Source organism: Cydia pomonella, chromosome 25 (assembly GCF_033807575.1).
Source record: "Cydia pomonella isolate Wapato2018A chromosome 25, ilCydPomo1, whole genome shotgun sequence".
Lineage (NCBI taxonomy): Eukaryota > Metazoa > Arthropoda > Insecta > Lepidoptera > Tortricidae > Cydia > Cydia pomonella.
The window spans coordinates 10182034-10201339 of record NC_084727.1 but is presented as its reverse complement, the minus strand read 5'-3'; the positions used below and the strand labels follow the sequence as shown (position 1 = coordinate 10201339).

At 36.0% G+C, this 19306-nt stretch overlaps 2 protein-coding genes across 3 annotated transcripts; one reads left to right on the top strand and one right to left on the bottom strand.

Annotated features, from left to right (window-relative positions):
• Positions 1-248: 248 nt before the first annotated feature.
• On the bottom strand, positions 249-6335 carry LOC133531377 (zinc finger protein 62-like). 2 transcript variants are annotated; one of them, XM_061869574.1, is made up of 7 exons: positions 6276-6335; positions 5361-5544; positions 5092-5196; positions 3454-4451; positions 3101-3299; positions 2038-2196; positions 249-1827 (listed from the first exon to the last, which is right to left on the bottom strand). In XM_061869574.1, exons 4-7 carry the CDS (start codon positions 3577-3579, stop codon positions 836-838), a joined length of 1476 nt encoding a protein of 491 aa, XP_061725558.1. In that variant the 5' UTR covers positions 3580-4451; positions 5092-5196; positions 5361-5544; positions 6276-6335; the 3' UTR covers positions 249-835. The 2 variants fall into 2 exon arrangements, with proteins under 2 accessions (XP_061725558.1, XP_061725557.1); XM_061869573.1 differs by lacking the exon at positions 6276-6335 and having other exon boundaries at positions 5361-5847.
• Positions 6336-6399: 64 nt separating this feature from the next.
• Positions 6400-15601, top strand: LOC133531376 (zinc finger protein OZF-like). The gene is made up of 4 exons (XM_061869572.1): positions 6400-6910; positions 9273-9408; positions 10640-10729; positions 13058-15601. Exons 1-4 carry the CDS (start codon positions 6767-6769, stop codon positions 14224-14226), a joined length of 1539 nt encoding a protein of 512 aa, XP_061725556.1. The 5' UTR covers positions 6400-6766; the 3' UTR covers positions 14227-15601.
• The last annotated feature ends 3705 nt before the right edge of the window (positions 15602-19306 follow it).

Here is a 19306-nt window from a genome sequence, read left to right as displayed (position 1 = left end):
TAACCGGATCTCTATTTTGAACTCCTGCTTGTAATATTAGTTGTAAATTGTTTTGACAACACATTTTTCGTCCACCAACTACTTGACGCTAGATGTCGACTACGAAATAACTCGCGTTTTGGTAAGAAAACTGATGTATGGTGTTACCACTTTTTCTTTGCTTATATTTCTCTATGTTAAGGTATATTATGAGCTCATAAAGCCACTGTTGCCTTGCCCATCTAAGATTAAAATAAAATGTACAATGATAATTCTTCTAGTGATTTATTTCAGTCGATTACAGAATAATTCACAACTCATAATCTACCTAGTGGTAGCTACGGTAAGCTACAGGGATAATTGACCCCCCTGCAAACAAGTTTCCATGCAGGTGGGGTCAGTTATCTCTGCAGTTTACAGTACATTTATTACTATCAGATATAACGGAGTATAGAATATTTGAAGCGCCTAAAGAAACAAAAAAAAAAACAGAACGACACAGATATTAATAATAATATTCCGAGTTGAAAAAAATCATTGCTCTAGCTTCAGAAACCAAACTTTGTACGTGTTTCTCCATGTTGAGTAAACCTTTTATTATGTTTCTATAGCCAAAAAGAATGGAATGTAGAGGCATATTGTCAAAGTACATTTTGTAGTCTACCAAATTTCCTGCCATCTTTCGACACAGGACTAAAAATCTTTGACATATGGAATTGACCCATGTTCTTTCACTGATATTTTCTATGAGGCGCTACCGCTTCACACCTACATTTTTTAAATTTGCCGCTTTTCTCTGCTAACGGAAATGGTTTGACAGATTATATTTATTATTATGTACTCTGCTCATACAATACTATGCCTGTCCATGTTGGCGCTTAAAATGCCTTCTCAAAGAGTCCTTCCCCTTAAATTTGCTCTCGCAAATCCCACAAACATACGATTTTTCATCCAAATGTGTTTTCTCATGCCTTTTTTGATCAAACTTGGTAAAAAACCTCATCTCACAAGCGTGACACGGAAAATTCCTCTCTCTAACATGCACGGAACGTATGTGAATCTTTAAATTCTGCATATTCGTGAACGTTTTTGGACATAAAGAACATTTACTCAACTGTCGTTTCGCGCCGTGTTCCAAAATTTTATGCTCGATCAGCTGATACGTGTAAAGAAACGTTTTGCCACAGATAAGACAATACCTCTTTGACATGGAACTGTTATGGTGTGTCCTCATGTGTCTAACCCGCGCGTAACTCGTTAAAAAAGTATCAGAGCATAGACTACATTTTTTTTCTTTATGCCGCGTTTGCAAATGGATTCTTAGACTAATTCTATTTATATACGAATTCCCACAAATTTCGCATACATTGTTTGAATAGTGGTTATTCATATGTATGGATAATCTCATGTATGTGTTGAATTTTTCACTACATAAAACACATTCAAAGGAATCCTGTAATTTATATGGTATTAAAAAATGTTCAGTATCACCAAATTTGATCTCATGGTTTACTATGAGGTGTTTTCTCAAAACAGTCAAGTCCAAGCAAGCCTCTCCACATTTCATGCATTCTAAATTTGAAATATCTGCATTTTGGTATGACAAGCCTCTCAAGCGATTAAATTTAGCTTTTATCAGCTCTGCATTAGAGTGTATTTTCGAATGTTGTCTTAAATCAATTATATTTAGAAATGCCTCTTTGCAGACGAAACAGCCAAATTTGGTCTTCAAAGATTTGAATAGACATAGATTAGAGTTAAATATAAGATTCAAAGAGTTCTCCTTTAAGTCCTTGTGGTTTTGTGATTCTGGTAGTTTTAAATTTTGCTGCACACTCCTTTCATGACCTGAAAAATTAAATAAAAGAATAATAAATTAACCGGTCTGGCCTAGTTGGTAGTGAGTGACCCTGTAGTAGTTGTCGAATACGAAATAACTCGCGTTTTGGTAAGAAAACTGATGCATGGAGTTACCACTCTTTCTTTACTTATATCTTCTCTATGGTTACATACGAACATGTCAAGTTAAATAAAAGCTTGTAATAAAAGAAATTTCACCTTTATCTCCTTCTTTCAATAAGCTCGGTTCTTGCGTTAAACTTGTCATTTGACCATCTTCATTGAAACCCAAAACCTCAGTCTCATCTGCTACAGAAGCCTTCTCGTTATCATCATAAAAGCTATTCTTGGAATTCAGTTTTATGACATAAATTTGACCTGAAAAATGGACAATGAACGAAACTTAGGTAAAAAAATTGTGAGTGGAGTCCCTCTGCACGGAAGAAGTGAAACTTCACTTCAAATAACATTAAAATTAACATAACATTAACGTTAACATTAACATCTGCCAAATTTTACTTTATGAATAAATAAAGACTGTTTTTATTTCGTACTTTATGTTACAGATTATAGCGTTAAACATTTAACGCAACCTTGTTGCAAGTCGCATAAGAAGTTTCACTTCAAAATATGGCACATGTTATAATTTTTTAAATTATATGGCCACCATGTCATTAACAAAAATGTCATGCACACGCTAACATCATTGTTACATGCAAGAAAAAGTATGCATGAGTAGCCTAGAGGTCCAGGGTGTTAGCCCAAGACACCGTTTCGTATCCGGCTTCCTCCATTGGAGGGTTTGGTCACTTTTTCTTTAGTATATGATAAATAAAATAATTTTTATTGCAACTTATTAAAAGACATTGGTACCTCGCTCTCAAAGTAGGTTTCTCTGTTTCCAAGAGCCAATATGTATAATAAACAAAAAAGTTCTCAAAGTATCAGTAGGTATCTCAAAATTCTTTCTACCGCCAAGCTAAGCTTATTTTTGTGACATTTATAATCAGTATTTTGACGGTTATGTTGTCACTTGCTTAGTTTTAGTTTAGTTGTAGTATAGTTTTAACTCAGGTACTCTGGAAATCAGCGCCATGGCTTGCCGTGGCAATATGCTGAATAGGGATCCTGTTTACTATCTAGTAATTTGTGTTGTGTGTGTTAGTTTACAGTTTTGGCAAATGTTTGTACAAAGTATGATGTTAATAAATGTATTTTCTTTTCTTTTTCTTTCTTTATAACATCTATTTCAGTATTTCACTTAATAAGAACTTCACCTAACCTGTATTTTCAACGGGTTGTAGTCCTTCATCAAATTCTACACTAATTTTGTCATCAAAATCATCACAGTCATTTTTCACTTTCATATCTACCGCCAAGTAGTTGATTGATTTTATAACTTTAATTTTGAATTCCGCGGCTCCCCGTAATTCAGTTACACATTGTTCACAAATTTTGCTGTTTCGGATGTCTTGTGGTACCTAAAATCATAAAAACAAACCAACAAACAATAATTAAGGGAAATAAGAGAAATAAGAAAGCATGGAGTGCTCACTCCATACAACAGCGTAAAGGACATAAACGCAAAAAAATATCTAGGGTTTCCGGTAAAAGGGTAAACATGAAAGTACTTACGGTCACATTATAAGTTTTTAATAATATCTCAGAATACACTTCATTCTCTCCTTCATGATAATGTTCATGGAAAATGTCTTTCGTGCCCTCTGGCCCCAGGCAGAACAGGCACGTATTCGAAGACATAATGATATGATTTTCGTCAAGTTATGTTGATATTCCAATGTTTCATTTAAATCTTTTCATGTTTTGGGTTGGATACGAAATACGAAACAATTTCCGAGACCGAGACATTTGACAGAAAAGTCAAAAAAGTGCGTTCAAAAACGGCAGTATGAATATGTTCAACTATTTTAATTGAAAATTTATTACACTACCGCTTATTAATATTAAGTAAAGCCAGAAAAAAATACAAACAACATTTTCGCCTGATCAATGTTGTAATTAACCTAATAAAGTCAATACATTTTAATAAACTTTTCCTACACGTATCCGAAATATTATAATTTTTGACCGCACGCATAAATATGTCACAGACAGTTCACAGCAGTATTTTCTTTATGAAAACATAAAAGTATTAAAAATAAATGATTGAATATAAAATAAAACATGACACAAATTATAAGACTATAAAATAAAATAAAAACTTTAAATAAACGTTAGGCTACAATTAAGACATAACATTAAAAAATATGTATGAATGTGATTACGAAAACAGCACCTATCGCGAACACCGAAGATTACAGACATCTTTTTCTGTCACTCTAAATTCGGTGTTCGTGCTAGAACCTCTAAGTTTAACAGTAGGTATAACGAGCCGAGCCTTGGCTGGAGAAGTAACAAAGAATAAAATGGTTAATTTGGACATATTTGAAGTAAACATTAAGTTGCCTGTATTATGATATAAATTACAGACTGTCTAAACATTGTTTTACTAGACTCAATCCTGTCCCTTTTCTTGTGCCTTTTATTTTGTTTTATTTTTACTGGCTGTCGGTTGAGCTTCGGGCTTGATTCTCTTCGATATCATGTCATCTGGTATAGGTCTTTGTCCATAACTGGAATAATAAAATTAATTATGCAAATATACACGTCCAGAGGCCTTTGCCGAAGGGTAAGCAGACAAAAAATACAAAAGGGGAGATAATAGAGAGATAATGTGCAAACTGTTCTTTGTTATGTAAATAAAGGCTATTTTATTTTATTATTTTTTAATATTTTGTTTTATTTTATACGTCCAGAGTTTGCGAGGCATAATTATTCCCTTACTATGAAAAAAAAAAACAACGAGAGGGACATAAGTTACATAAGTTAGATACCACAAGATTTGTCTCAGCAGGGTCGAAAACTGTATGAGGATCAGTGGCGTAGCGTGCCTTGGCGGGGCCCCGTATAAAAAATTGTTTGGGGGCCCTTAGGAAGCCCTTAGGAAGGGTAAAGATTTCTCACAAAAACGCACGTTGGGGGCCCCCGTGGCCCGGTGGCCCCGTATAATTGATACGGCAGATACGGTGGTACGCCCCTGATGAGGATATTCTTAACTTTAGTATCTAATGTCCTTTCATTTACAAAAATCTGTAGGTAGTTGCACTGTAAATAAATTATTGAGAACTCCCGATTTACACCCTATTTGAGTCTCTAACTTGAGTAACATGTCCCAATTGGTATAACATTTATAACGATTACAAAATGTGTTACTAGTCAACGCCAGGTCCTGGTGTGAGATGAAAATGTGCTGATTTGTAGTTGGCCTGCGACTCAGACGGCAGAAACTTTGTGCGACAGTTGTGGAAATGGTAGTCACTGGAAACGGTATGTAAAAGTTAAATACAGAATAAGCCTGCAGCCTTTTCTATTTAATAAAAAACATATAATTATTTCGATACCATGTACTGAAAAATTATTGGCCTACAGTTCTTCCTGTAAAAACTCCTAAAAACGATTTAGAAAAAAACTGAATTAAGTACTTGATATTAGGCATCGCCTTAATGCCAGCTGAAATTCCGGTCATCACGCGTTCATGCCAGTGATTCCTCAGCTTTTCGTTGTTCTTGAGTGAGTATTTCTTTATGCCTAGGAAGGTGCTGTACTGCCGTTCAAATAGCGGTAGCACATCGAAGTTCTTCGATAGGTTCTCATTGAATGCTGCATCTGATTTGAAGAATATTAACTATAGTTCGTTCGCGTTCGGCGTTAAGAAGGCAATAAAATCATCAGTATCCGCCGGCCTAGCGACGCTCGTAACCAATCAAATCGTTCCTAATTAGAAAGTATACCTTCAGCTGGTCTCTGTGAACTTGACTTTCCAATTAGAAACGATTTGATTGGTTACTGCATTATTAACGCGAACGAACTATAAGTCACGGAATTCTTGTACGTAATGTAATTATAAACTTGTAAAGTAAGCTTGTCAAGACAAGAAAACAATCATAAATACACAACACTGGTGGAAACCGAACTCATAGTCGAACCGAATATGATAGGTGACAACAAAGCACAACGTCTCCGTTGGCTGAGCCACCTCGAAAGAATGGGTGAAGATCGTGCTGTAAAGAAGGCATATTTGGGTCGGCGACTGGATGCCGTCCTGTAGGTCATCCTAAGTATCGGTGGGCGGATAGAGTGGAGGTAGATCTTAGTGAGCTAGGCGTCAGTGAACACTGGCGTGAATCCGCGCAGGACCGGGTAAAATGGCGTGCTCTTGTGTTGGATGGAGGTCAAGACTCATTTTGGGTAATTGCAGCAAACTAGTAAATAAGTAGTAGTAAGTGGTTTAAACCGATTTGAGAATAAAAATCAGCTCACTGTAGTGTCTACTTTCCTCACAACTTTTGCTTGGTTAGGCGTTAGGCCCCGGGGAAATAAATTGAAATAATGCATACCTTCATCGTTTTCTGTTTGTTGCTGGTTACTACATTGAAGATGTAGTTGATCGGTGTCTTGATTAGACATATTTAAAATCAATATAATTATATAAGTAAAATAAAATAGCAATAATATGTAAAAAAAATTGTGAAAAAAAAAATCTTTAAGAACCTTATAAACTACCTAATCTACCTAATTTTTTTAGAAATTGTTGTAATGTAATTATTATCTTCTGCCATACCAAGAATCGTGGTGTCAACTTGACTTAGCCAAAAAGGAGGGTTCATGTTCAAAACCTAATCTTTCATTCATTTCCGAACAGAAAAATACATCTTACGTCAAAAATCAAAAAGGCTGTATGAATTCCTCACGCCAAAGTCCAAAAAATAAAAAAAACTGTCAGTCACAAATGTCAGTTCTTTACTGTCAAAAATTAATTGGAATTTTGGTGATTAGTATTAATCGAAATGAATTGGATTTAATCGTTTAGTGGAAATCAGAGAACAAAATGGAAATAACAGTGGAAAGCCTACCGCTGCTGGGGGTCTGCAACCTGTGTTTGAACGAGGGGGCTGTGAAGAGTATGCTCGCTTGCAGTTCGTCCGATGTTCCATCGTACGCGAATATATTGTTAAAATGTTTCAGTATAGACGTAAGTTGATTCTGTTCTTTTTAACATGTGAAATTACGATTATGTGCTTAATATTTTCTTGCTACTTATTGCCGTTACTCGGAAATAAATGTAAACATTCTACTTATTCTTGTAGGATGTTGATGGTTTTGCATTAAATATTTATTATGATCCAGTTCGTCTGGACTGGACTGTTCCTTTTGTGAGCGGGAAACGTGTTTTGGCCTTGTCCGTTTAACAAATTTTGCGAAATTGATATTTAAAGAAATTCTGATATGTCCCTTTTAGGAGTCTTGGGTAACACCCCCTTCTAAAGCTGTGAAAGCACGCAATCTCGAATAAAATAAAAATAATAAATAAACATCTTACACAGATCAACCTAGCCGCAAACTAAGCATAGTTTATACTATGAGTATTTATTTATTTATGTATGAATGCACAGGCAGCTTATGGCTGATACATGCACATCAAGGCATATACATACAGTTGTGTGCAATACAAGGTGCCCGTGAGCATTGCGAGACATTTTAACTAAGCATTCCTGGTAATATTGAGAAACTAAAATGTCATATAATTTTTTCCGGATTAGGCCCAGTTTCAGAGATAATTAAATGTTTTTCGAAATCATTCTTTTGCCATAAGTCAGTACAATACACATTTTTTACTGCGGTATTGCCACTTTGAGGTCTAGTCTGGACATACCTATTGATTGACATCGAAAAATTTTAAAAATGTATTTGAGAGGCTACCCTCAAATAAAAAAAAAACTTTGTAGTTAATTTTAGGTTTCGTGTTTATCAATAAAAAATATGTTTTATGTACAGGAGTGTTCAAAAAAAGGGGGAAAAAAAACAAAAAAAAAATTTTTTTTTCTCGAATTTCACTAAAAGTCATATAACATTTTTTGCTTCTGTTGCCATCAGGAATGTACCGTTAAAATCTTTCGCAATGCTCATGGGCACCTTGTATAATAGCAGTACATAAGAAAAGTGTGGAAGATGTAATTATTAAAGTTATGACACTCAAATGGAGGTGGACGGGACATATGATCAGGGGCAAAGAGAAATGGAGTAAGAGAATTATGTGGTGGTTTCTAAAAGATAGAAAAAGGATACATAGACCACCAAAAATGAGATGGGAAGACGAAATCTTAAAATTCGCAGGGAGGCACTGGACAAGACTGGCGAGAGATAGAGGAAAATAGAAAGGGATGGAAGAGGCCTTTGCCAAACGGCATACAGACCAAACTGATGTTGTCTGAAATAGTAAATTTTATGTCAAACTACATATTTGATAATAAATGTACAATTTAAATTTGAAAATGTAAAAATTGTCTGGATAAAAGGCTTTTATATTAACATAAGAAAATGTAAATTAGGGGAAAACTATAACTTCAGATCAATAATATAGGATCTTTTTATATGATTCTTCTGCATTACTGGATATTGTTTCAAAATTTACTGTAACTTTTACTAAAATATTATTGGAAGTAAAAAAAATATCATGAAAAGTAGCTTTTTTACTAACTTGCAGAAATTCTTGTAAAAACGTAAAACCTTGCGAAAAAAATACAATTGTGTACTATATATAATTGTAATTTAGTATCAGTATCAGAATTCAATAAAAACATGGTGTATACATACTTAGATAGATAAATACATAAAATAAAAAAGCCTTTATTTCCAAATTTTCCATTTTTACATTAGGCATTTTTTGCATATTGGTTAGTAAGTTTCTTATAGTTAGTAGTTAGTGTTGGTTTTATGTACGTTATTTACTATTAATATTTATTTAATATGAGCTTGGTCTCTTTAAAGCAAGAGTGAATAGGCTACTACTGAACCGGTGAGCTCCATCTTAGGCCCTGTCTTCACTTTCCATCAGGTGTGACTAGAGCCAATCGCCGATCAGTTTTTAATAAAAAAAAAAATATATATATATTTATTTAATTTACAGACTGGTCATCAGAACATTTTATGTTTTCCTCATAATACAGCACAAGGGTTAAACTATTAACTTGCCTTACTAAATTATAATCTCTTTTTTTTTATACTATGTCGGTGGCAAACAAGCATACGGCCCGCCTGATGGTATGCAGGCTCCGTAGCCTATGAACCCCTGCAACTCCAGAGGTTTTACATGCACGTAAAATGAACTGAATTTATTATTTAATGTAATTTTAATTATTGTCACTCTCTTGAGTCAATGTCAGATAAAAATATTATAAATACTGCGGAATGTAGTATCGAGACAAACCATTATGGGTTAACTATGCTTTTTGATCAAGTATTATGTACTTAATTGTGATTTATCTCTAATAACTGAACCTGCCGTTGTGAAGACTACCATGAGCAACACCCGTGTCTTTTTTTAATATTTTTAGATAAGCCTGATGGAGCTGGGAGACACGAAGCAGCTGGTGTGCGACTCTTGTGCCACGCGGTTACTGGAGAGCATGGCGTTCAAGGACCAGGCTTTGCACTCTCTCCACAGTCTGGAAGACTCTGCCAAGATGTTCAGTAAGTCACAGACTTAGTTTTTTTTATATCACGACGGTGGCAAACAAGCATACGGCCCGCCTGATGGTAAGCACTAAGCAGTCACCGCACCCTATGGACGCCTTCAACTCTAGAGGTGTTACATGCGCGTTGCCGACCCTTTAAAAACCTGTACACTCCTTTTTTGATGAACCCCATACTGTAGACCCTCGGAAAAACCTCTGAAGGGATTTATTATGTATTCTTTTTGTTAGTCTGTCCCATCAGCCATTGGACAATAGTGGTACAGTTTGTCAGGAGGCTGCCGCAAACCACGTTTGACGTGTTGCCTCTCTGTCGCAATTGTGAATGAGTATGTAAGTATGACAGGGAGGCAACGCGTCGAATGTGGTTCGCGGTAGACCCTCTGTTGTACCATATGCTAGTAACAGGCTTAGTATATATAAAAAAAATGGAAAATATGGCAATTATGGAAATGCCTTATGGCCATTGCACACCGTGACTTTTTAACGCGCCGTCGACGCGCGTTTGTATTGCGACAAACGCAAACAAATTGCTTCATGGAATAAAAATCGCTTTGTATCGATAGAAATGCGATTTGCATGCAAATCAGACAAAGCTTGTAGATAATGTAGATCTTTGCACACGTACAGTAAGTTGCGAAATAGTATGGAGAAATTATGAATGAATTTATTGATAAAGACGCCATGCATATTTACGACTGATGATACATGGATGAACGCGCGTTGGTGGTGCGTTTTATATTCCACAAAGCAGTTTGTTTGCGTTGGTCGCGACACAAGCTCGCGTCGACGACGCGTTAAAAAGTCGCGGCTTGTATCGATACAGATGCGCTGGCCGAATGCGTTTATATAGCAGTGACTTTCTAGGAAACCCCAGTAGTCAAAACAGCATGCGCAGTCGACGCGGGTTCCAAAACGCACGTCGACGGCGCGTTAAAATGACGCGATGTTCAAGGGCCCTTATAAATACAGCTAAAAGGCATGTTTGGTTAATTTTAATGCGAAAATACTAGGTTTTAAGATTAAATTAAAATTATATTCAATGTCACTCACGTATTATTCATTCTAATCAAAGAGAATTTGAAATAGACGTAGATTGTCAAAGTAAACTTTGTAGACACAGTAAATTCACTGCCATCTTTCGACACATGACTAAAACTTTGTCATGACCCTCATGACCCCCCCGTCATTGTAATAAGCCTACTTGGAAAATAAACTATCTTTATCAGACGTGAAGAATGAGAGCGTTGACTTGAACGACGATGCCGGCAGCCCCGCGGACTTGGACCTCGACCCCGACGATGATGATGATGACAAAGGTAACTTTGGTTTGTTCTTGAAACTCTTACACTTAATTTCTTAAACCTCTTAAACTTAAAGGGAAAATCTACAGGACGATCGTGAGACCTGTTGTAATGTATGGATCAGAATGCTGGGCGGCGAAAGTGGTGGAAGAAGAGTGCACGCAGCGGAAATGAGAATGTTGAGATGGATGTGTGGAGTGACGAGAAAGGATCGGATTAAGAATGAGTATATAAGGGGAAGTTTGAAAGTAGCACCGGTAGCGGAGAAGATAAGGAGTGGTAGGTTAGCGTGGTATGGTGAGAGTCAGAATGGCGGGTGTACCTAAATAAAATTAAATGAAAACCATACCATATTTTTGTACCTAATTTGTACTCTTTAGTACCTCCTTTTAAAAAAATTGTACCTCACGGTACTTAAAGTTATCATTATCACAAAAAAGGTCACCCGCCATCCTGACAGTCAGAATGGCGGGTGGACTTTATTACGCTATGTTCCCGTGGTTATTGATAAATTCTATAAAATCCAAATTTTTGTACCTTCATATTCAATTATAATGTGCCATTTTATTTGTGGTTTCCAAGTTTTACTCATTTATATTTTGCTTGCTATTACAATTTTGCAGGCGTTATAATTTTTCAAATTATCGTTTTCATTTTTAAGAAAAAACGCTAATGTACAATTATTTTTATTACGCCTGGATTTAGTACCTTTAATGTTTAATCTGTTAAGTTCAAATAACTCAGAAAATCATGTCTTAAAAATGATTTTTCTTAGGAAGATTTCTTTGAACTGGCGCCTAGCCTTTTTTAGGCTTAATCACGGCTTAATCACGGGAACATAGCGTAATAAGGTACAGCCTTGTACTGTTTTTTGATGATAACTTTGTGTACCGTGAGGTACAATTTTTTTTAACGGAGGTACTAAATAGTACAAATTAGGTACAAAAATATGGTATGCTTTTCATTTATTTTTATTTAGGTACACCCGCCATTCTGACTCTCACGTGGTATGGGCATGTAATGAGGAGGGATGAATGCCATATAGGCAAGAGAATGTTAGGGATGAATGTTGATGGACGGAGAGCGGATGGTAGACCCAAAAAACGATGGATGGATTGTGTGAAAGAGGATATGAGAAAGAAAGGAGTGAGTGCTGAGGTGACGAAAGATAGAGGAGAATGGAAGAGAAGAACATGTTGTGCCGACCCCACATAACGTGGGATAAGGGCAGGAAAAAGTTCAGATTATTTCTCTATTTGTCATATTAAATAAAGTACCTGGGCGACCGAGCTTTGCTCGGTTATAACTATTTATTGTAATATGGTGGTGTATAGGTGATAATCTTAACTACATTTTTTTTACTAAATTAAACTTGTCTAAAACAATAAAAATTAAAAAACTATTTATAAACTTAAACATATAAAAAAAAAAGCAAAAGTTGGTCACCGGGCGAGATTCGAACCCGTAACACTCGTTTAGCAGTCCGCGTCTTAACCCGCTGGGCCAGACGGACAATGGCCGGCAACACGAAATTAGCGACCATATTCTGCGTCGAAAGAAAAACGCATGAAAACTCGAAAACACGCGTTTTCCCAAACATAAGACTAATCTAGATCGATTGTTTACCCCCAAAAACCCCCATATACCAAATTTCAGCAAAATCGTTAGAGCCGTTTCCGAGATCCCGGAAATATATATACATATATATATATATATATACAAGAATTGCTCGTTTAAAGGTATAAGATAATAATATTATAGGACATTATTACACAAATTGACTAAGTCCCACAGTAAGCTCAATAAGGCCTGTGTTGGGGGTATTTAGACAACGATGTATCCAAAATATAAATACTTAAACACATGGAAAACACCCATGACTCATAAAAATATCTGTGCTAATCACACAAATAAATGCCCTTACCGGCATTTGAACCCGGGACCGGGCTTCATAGATACATAAGGTCACTACCCACTAGACCAGACAGGTCGTCATTATCAAGTTGTCAATATTAGTACTAACCTTTTTGACGCCAATGATGAATATATCCGCACCGTAGGTCCAACGCCGAAGACGGATTAATCCGTCACAGACCACAGAGCAACATAGACTTACGTGCATATGCGTAAAGTTCAATTTCAGTTTTGAAACTTCGGTGTCGTGGCGTCCGAGTGACAGCTTTTGTGTTCGTCGAAAATGTTAATTTATCAATTCACACAAAATCTTATTTCAGTTCAACTCACAACTTTCAACTCATCAAAATCTTATTTCATTTCAACTCACAAAATCTTATTTGATTTCAACTCACAACTTTCAACTCACAAAATTTTATTTAATTTCAGCATTGTCAATCATTGTTAAAAAGGAGCCCACTACAGAAGTGTTCAAGCCGCGCAAAACCAGAAAAAAATTCATCACCATCACCGTAAAGAAGCCCAAAGACTTCAAAGATATCTCTGACACTGAAACTATGCTTGCACAAGGTTTGTTCCCCTTTAAGATACGAAAGAACAGGCTGTTTGCCTGCGCCATATGTCCTGAAACCCTCTCCAACCTTGAGGATATGAAGAAACACGTATCACAACATAATAAGAAGAATATTCATATTGCTTTCAAAAAAATGATGTTCTCAAATTCACAAAGATTCTATAAAAGCGCTACTCAGTTACGCTGCAAAATCTGTACTACAGACTTAAATAACTTCGAAGAATTGAATGCACATGTTGAAAATTGTACTAGACTTAAATATACCAATGGGAAGTGGAGTAACTTACCATTCAAACTAGAAAAGGATCAGCTGGACTGTCCTGTTTGTAAGAAAACTTTTCTCAACTTTGTAAGCCTAAATACTCATATGAACATACATTATCCGAATTATATCTGTGAGAATTGTGGGAAAGCTTTCGCTTCGAAAGCTAGATTAAGAGGACATATGAGGACTCATGAAGTCGGTGAGTTTGCTTGTAAATATTGTGATGCTGTCTTCGATAGAGTCACTAAGCGAGAGAATCATGTGTCTAAAGAACATAAAGCCGGAGTGCGGTATGCTTGCAAGCGCTGCAATATATCTCTAACATCTTTCTACGCTCGACAGAAGCATTTAGCTGAAATTCACAACGAAGAGCTAAAGCGATACAAATGTAAAGCTTGCCCACAAAGCTATATTACTCCGGGACACTTATCAAGTCATGTCCGGAGAGATCATTTGAACGAACGGAACCATAAATGTGATAAGTGTGACTTAGCTTTCTATACTAAGAACGCTTTAAAAATGCATATGATTAAACATGACGGAGAAAGGATTCATGTGTGTCATATATGTCAAAAATCCTATCAAAGGAAGAAAACACTTAGAGAGCATATGAGGATTCATACGAATGACAAGAGGTTTATTTGTCCGGTGTGTGGAAGGGCCTTTACGCAGAAATGCACGTTGAAGGGGCATCTGAAAGTGCATGAGAGAAAGGTGGAGATAGATGAGAAGGTTGTGCAGCCGTTGCATTCTATTTGAACGGCTGAAAGACTTTAATTATGAGTCTGAGGTAAAAAAATATTAAAAACCCGCCGCCATCTTGAAGTTTTGCATTATTAGTCGGATCGTGTTGAAAAATAATCACAACATAATCTCGTTAGGCTTTGCCGCAGTCAGGAAGAAAACTGTGAGGTCCTGTAACTTTAAAATTGTCAGAATTGCAATATACCGTTAATGCATTTTCGTGAAACTGAAATGAAAAATGTATGAATTTTATGAGATGAGTTTTTCTGTTCCGGTAATCTGTTAAACAAAAGTTCCTTTATGCAGTCCTTCTGCTAATGCTAAAAACGTTGTTATAAGTAAACGGGACCAAGCCGTTTAAAAACCAATTTTACCATGCTATATATATATCAATTAATCTCTTGCTGCAAAAAACTACTTAAAGATACCATCCTATCTCTCCCTTAGTGTTTGAAATAGTTATTTTTTACTCTCTGGTTGATATGTTGGTTTGTGTCTTATATATATATATATGTATATGTAATTTCTTAATGTGCTTGTTTATTTACCTAAATAGTGTATTTGAAAATAGACTTAATAACGTTTTTTTGCAACACCTACTCTTTTTGATTGTTTTGTTTCCGCTACCCAAAGGTTGTCTGGAAGAGATCGCTCTTTAGCGATAAGACAGGTGTGCGAATAAAGGGTAGTCTATCTATATATTTTATATAGTACAATTAAAGAAAAATATATATAAAAAAATGACCTGCCTTCTTTGCCACCCGCGTGACATAAACGGTTACATAAATTGGAACCTTAATACTATTACGATGGTTGATTTTTTAAAGACATTGTCGCTTGAGCAGGTGCCGTCAAAACGGGAGCAGACCGCTCTGTATTTAAAAGAAACAAAGGCTTGTTTGACAGATTAGGCCCCGAGCCGAAAAAAGCCGAAAGGGATAGTGCCATACATTAGAAAGGTTTTTTTTAAATATTTTCTTTCTAATGTATGGCACTGAATGATTCGATGATGATAATGGGATGATTCGTCCCTGAATCGCTGTCAAACTTCGGTCTTGTCGGAAGAGTCATTTCTGGACGGTAGTACTATTATTTATTCTGTGGTGTGAGTAAGGTACATTTAGCGAGGCCCTCTAGTGGCGCAAGAAATAACGAATAAATGTTTACATTGCGTCCGAGTTATTACGCAAGGCCTATTCCACGAGGGCGCAGGCGGTCGCCTACGCCTAGCGCCGCCTCTGCGAAAAAATCATCTCAGATAATTCATACTATACACAGAGTGTTTTCAGTGAATAGTAATAAGGGAACCAAGTTTAATGTTAGGTGTAACAGATGGGTTGTATTTATAACGATATAAATAAAATGTAGTATAAGTATAATTTTCAAATAATTGTATTTTTTTTAATGGTACTACTACGCAAAATATAACGTTATATAGCATAGTGGGTGTATTCCCATCTGACCCCGCCGGGCACAAATGGAAAGGATTCATTCCCATCTGCCCCACTGGGCACAAATGGAAAGGATTCATTCCCATCTGTGGCCGGCGGGGACAAATGGGAACGAATGCTTCCCATCTGTGACCGTCTCGATTTCATCCTGTCTTATTTATTATACAAACGTCGATTTTGATATTGCAACAGTACTTTTATTTTTAATACTAAAATAGTGATCAAATGTGCTACGTAACTCTACACTTGTTATGATGAAACCAGTAAACATTTTTTTACATTTGTGATGTAAATTATTTATGCTGAACCTCGTCAAGTCTGTACCTACATTATATGCTTTCTATTTCACGAATTGGAATTTTAACTGTTCAAATAGCAACTATCAAAATCGACATTTGTATAATAACAAAGACAGGAAGAAACCGAGGCGGTCACAGATGGGAAGCATTCGTTCCCATTTGTCCCCGCCGGCATAGAGAAATAAGAAGTAATAGAGTGCTCACTCCATACATCAGTTTTGGTACCAAAATGCTTATTATATTCGCAGTCGACATGAGCATCGAGTAGCGGAACTCTCAGTTCTGCTACTCGACAATAGATATCGCGGCAAACAAAAAGTCCAATGCTCAACGATTTTCAGCTAATATTATAACCAGAGTAAGCGTAGGAGTTGAAAATAGAGTTCCGGTTACTGCAGCCAGATGGGAATGGATCCTTCCCATTTGTGCCCGGCGGGGTCAGATGGAAATGAAACTATTCCCATCTGTTCTTGTCAAAGAATCATTCCCATTTGTACCCGCCCTCCGGTCAGGGGAATACGCCACATTGTGTGACAGGACGTCAGGGACATCGTTATATATATAACTGGCAGTGTGGGAGTATCAGTAACTGGAATTTATAAGATCTGTTAAAATAAGATTATGGTATTGGTATCGTATTTTGAGCCTATGGCTTGAACAGTAAAGCCACTATTTGGATGTATTACTTTGTCACAAAATGACGTCATATTATATGAAATAATTGGCTTACTCGTAAAATAGTGCAAAAGTAGATGGCGCTTTATTGCCCTGGACTTAAACGTGGTCAACATCTTAAACTAATAAAATTTTAAAATCTAGTTACCACATGTATGGAGCAGTACAGCGCCATCTAGTTTAGACATCAAATTTACGGCTACAATATCCCTTTGACCGGCGCAGACGGCTATAGACGTCGGAAAGTTTTGCCCACGTCGCTAACGACGGCTACAGCCGACAGCTTGGGCAATGCAATAGGGACTTACGGCGGACTCCGTAAAGTTCAATTTCGCTTAAATAATCGCGATCGCCTGGTGTCCGGGCAGTGGGGCGATACTCCTTTCGGCTTTTCCCGGCTCCGTTCGGCTCCGCCCCGAGTAATACACAGATAAGATAATGACTTGAATTTTGACAACCCTAAATGGCCGAAAGGGATAGTGCCTTTTACACATTAGAAAGGGACAGCTTGATTCGTCCCTGAATCGCTGTCAAACTTCGTTTTCGTGGGAAGTGTCATTTCTGTACGGCAGTACTATTATTTTATGTGTTCCGGGGCACGACATATTCCGCCGTCTGGTGTTCAAAGGGATATTTATCAGACTTTGAAATAGAGGTGGATTATCAAAGCAAAGTTTGTATGCCATCTTTCGACACATGATTAGAACTTTTAGAACGCCATTTGACTTTGATACTTATTCTTTCACTGATATGTGTTGGATTTTTTAAATACCAAATGGTGGCGCCATCTAATAGAGCATAGGCCAAAGGTTATGGCGCCATACCTTTGGCCTGTGCTCTATTGGATGGCGCCAGTTTTTGATGTTTAACAAATTTGGCACATATCAGTGAATGAATGAGGATTCAAGTTATATGGTGTTCTAAATTTTTTTATCATCTGTCGAAAGATGGCAGTAAATTTACTGTGGCTACAAAGTTTGCTTTGATAATCCACCTCTATTTCTAATTCTATTTGATATTAGGGCTCCTCTACACGATGGCCCAGCGTACGCCAGTCTAAGGGATGCAGCTATGCGGTGAAATGAGATAGTAATATCACTTGCTCCCTCTAACGCATAAATGCGTCCCTAGGACTGGCCTAAGCTGGGCCATCGTGTAGAGGAGCCATTATATACTACTTTTAGCTTCTTGATATATTTCATTGTACAAATAAAAAAAATATTTTTGTTAATAAAAGAAATTGGTTTTATGAAATTTCCTTTATGTATTTTAAATAAACGTTGCCTTTGGTTGAATAGATGTTTATTTATTAAGTGATATATGTAAAGTATTCATAGTTATTATTAAACATTATTATTTAAATGGTATTTTGTTATTATACCTAAATGCAATTTTTTTACCGTCGGGACTATTTTATTTATTTATTGAGATAACACAGAAAACATAGTATACATGGCATGAACAAAAACTTAAATAGCATAAATGTCCTTAAATACAGATGCTTCCATATACGTATCTCACGAAAAATATATACCTAATACCAGATAATACTAACATGCGGTTTACAACATTACAAGTGTTTAGAGAGACAGTGTATGTACAGTCAGCGTCAAATACTTCGTAGCAGTCAAAGTGGCCAAATAGTTCGGTACACCATACTAAATATATGGTGTACCGAACTATTTGGCTACTTTGACTGCTACGAAGTATTTGACGCTGACTGTACGTATGCACTTAAACTAATTACTTAACCTTAGTATATACAGTCGTGTGCAATATAATAATCAATGCTATCAATAAGAAAATGAAAATTAGGGTTAAACTATAACTTTAGAACAATTATATTAGATTTTTTTATATAATTCTTCTGCATTACTTGACACTGATTCAAAGTTAACTGTAACCTTTACTTGAATAATAATGGAAGTAAAAAAATAACATAACGGCTTTTTTACTAACTTGCGGAAATTCTTATAAAAACGTAAAACCCTACGAAAAAAATACAATTGTGTACTATAATGGTAATTTATTATCTTGCCTATTATTTGAAATCAAAGCTTTACATCTAACTAAACCCATGCCATCCAGAAAAAAGACTTTTCTATAAGACGACCTTCGTCGCAGAGTGTACAAGTGGTCTATCATTCGGACTTTGTCGTTGATTTTTGACCGACTTAGTAGTGCAGAAGAATTATATAAAAACATCTAAAGTTGTAGTTTTACCCTAATTAGTAACTAAATAGGAAGGAAAAGGTTACCTAGGTATTTTATAATGTAATTTTATTTCTCTATAAGTTTGTGACTGCTCTCTTGAACTGGGCGCGGGATTTTGAGAATGAATCGATCTCGAGGAGACTTATATTGTAGTGGTCGCACATTCTGTATACAGGTGCACGTTGTCCGGCGTTAGATTGTCTTCGGTCTTTTTACATGAATGCATGAATAAAGTTTTTTTTTGATTCCCATTAAATATTACAATTTATAAATTTACTTGCTATAGTATTCATGAATTAGGTACAGTAAGAAGAAAGTAATAACAGAGGTATAATATCGTAAATTAAATTCATACATTTGAATAAATTATAAAGAAATAATGTCTACAGCAGGCAATATTTCATTTTGTCATATATATATATATATATATATATATTTTCAGATTTTTATATTATC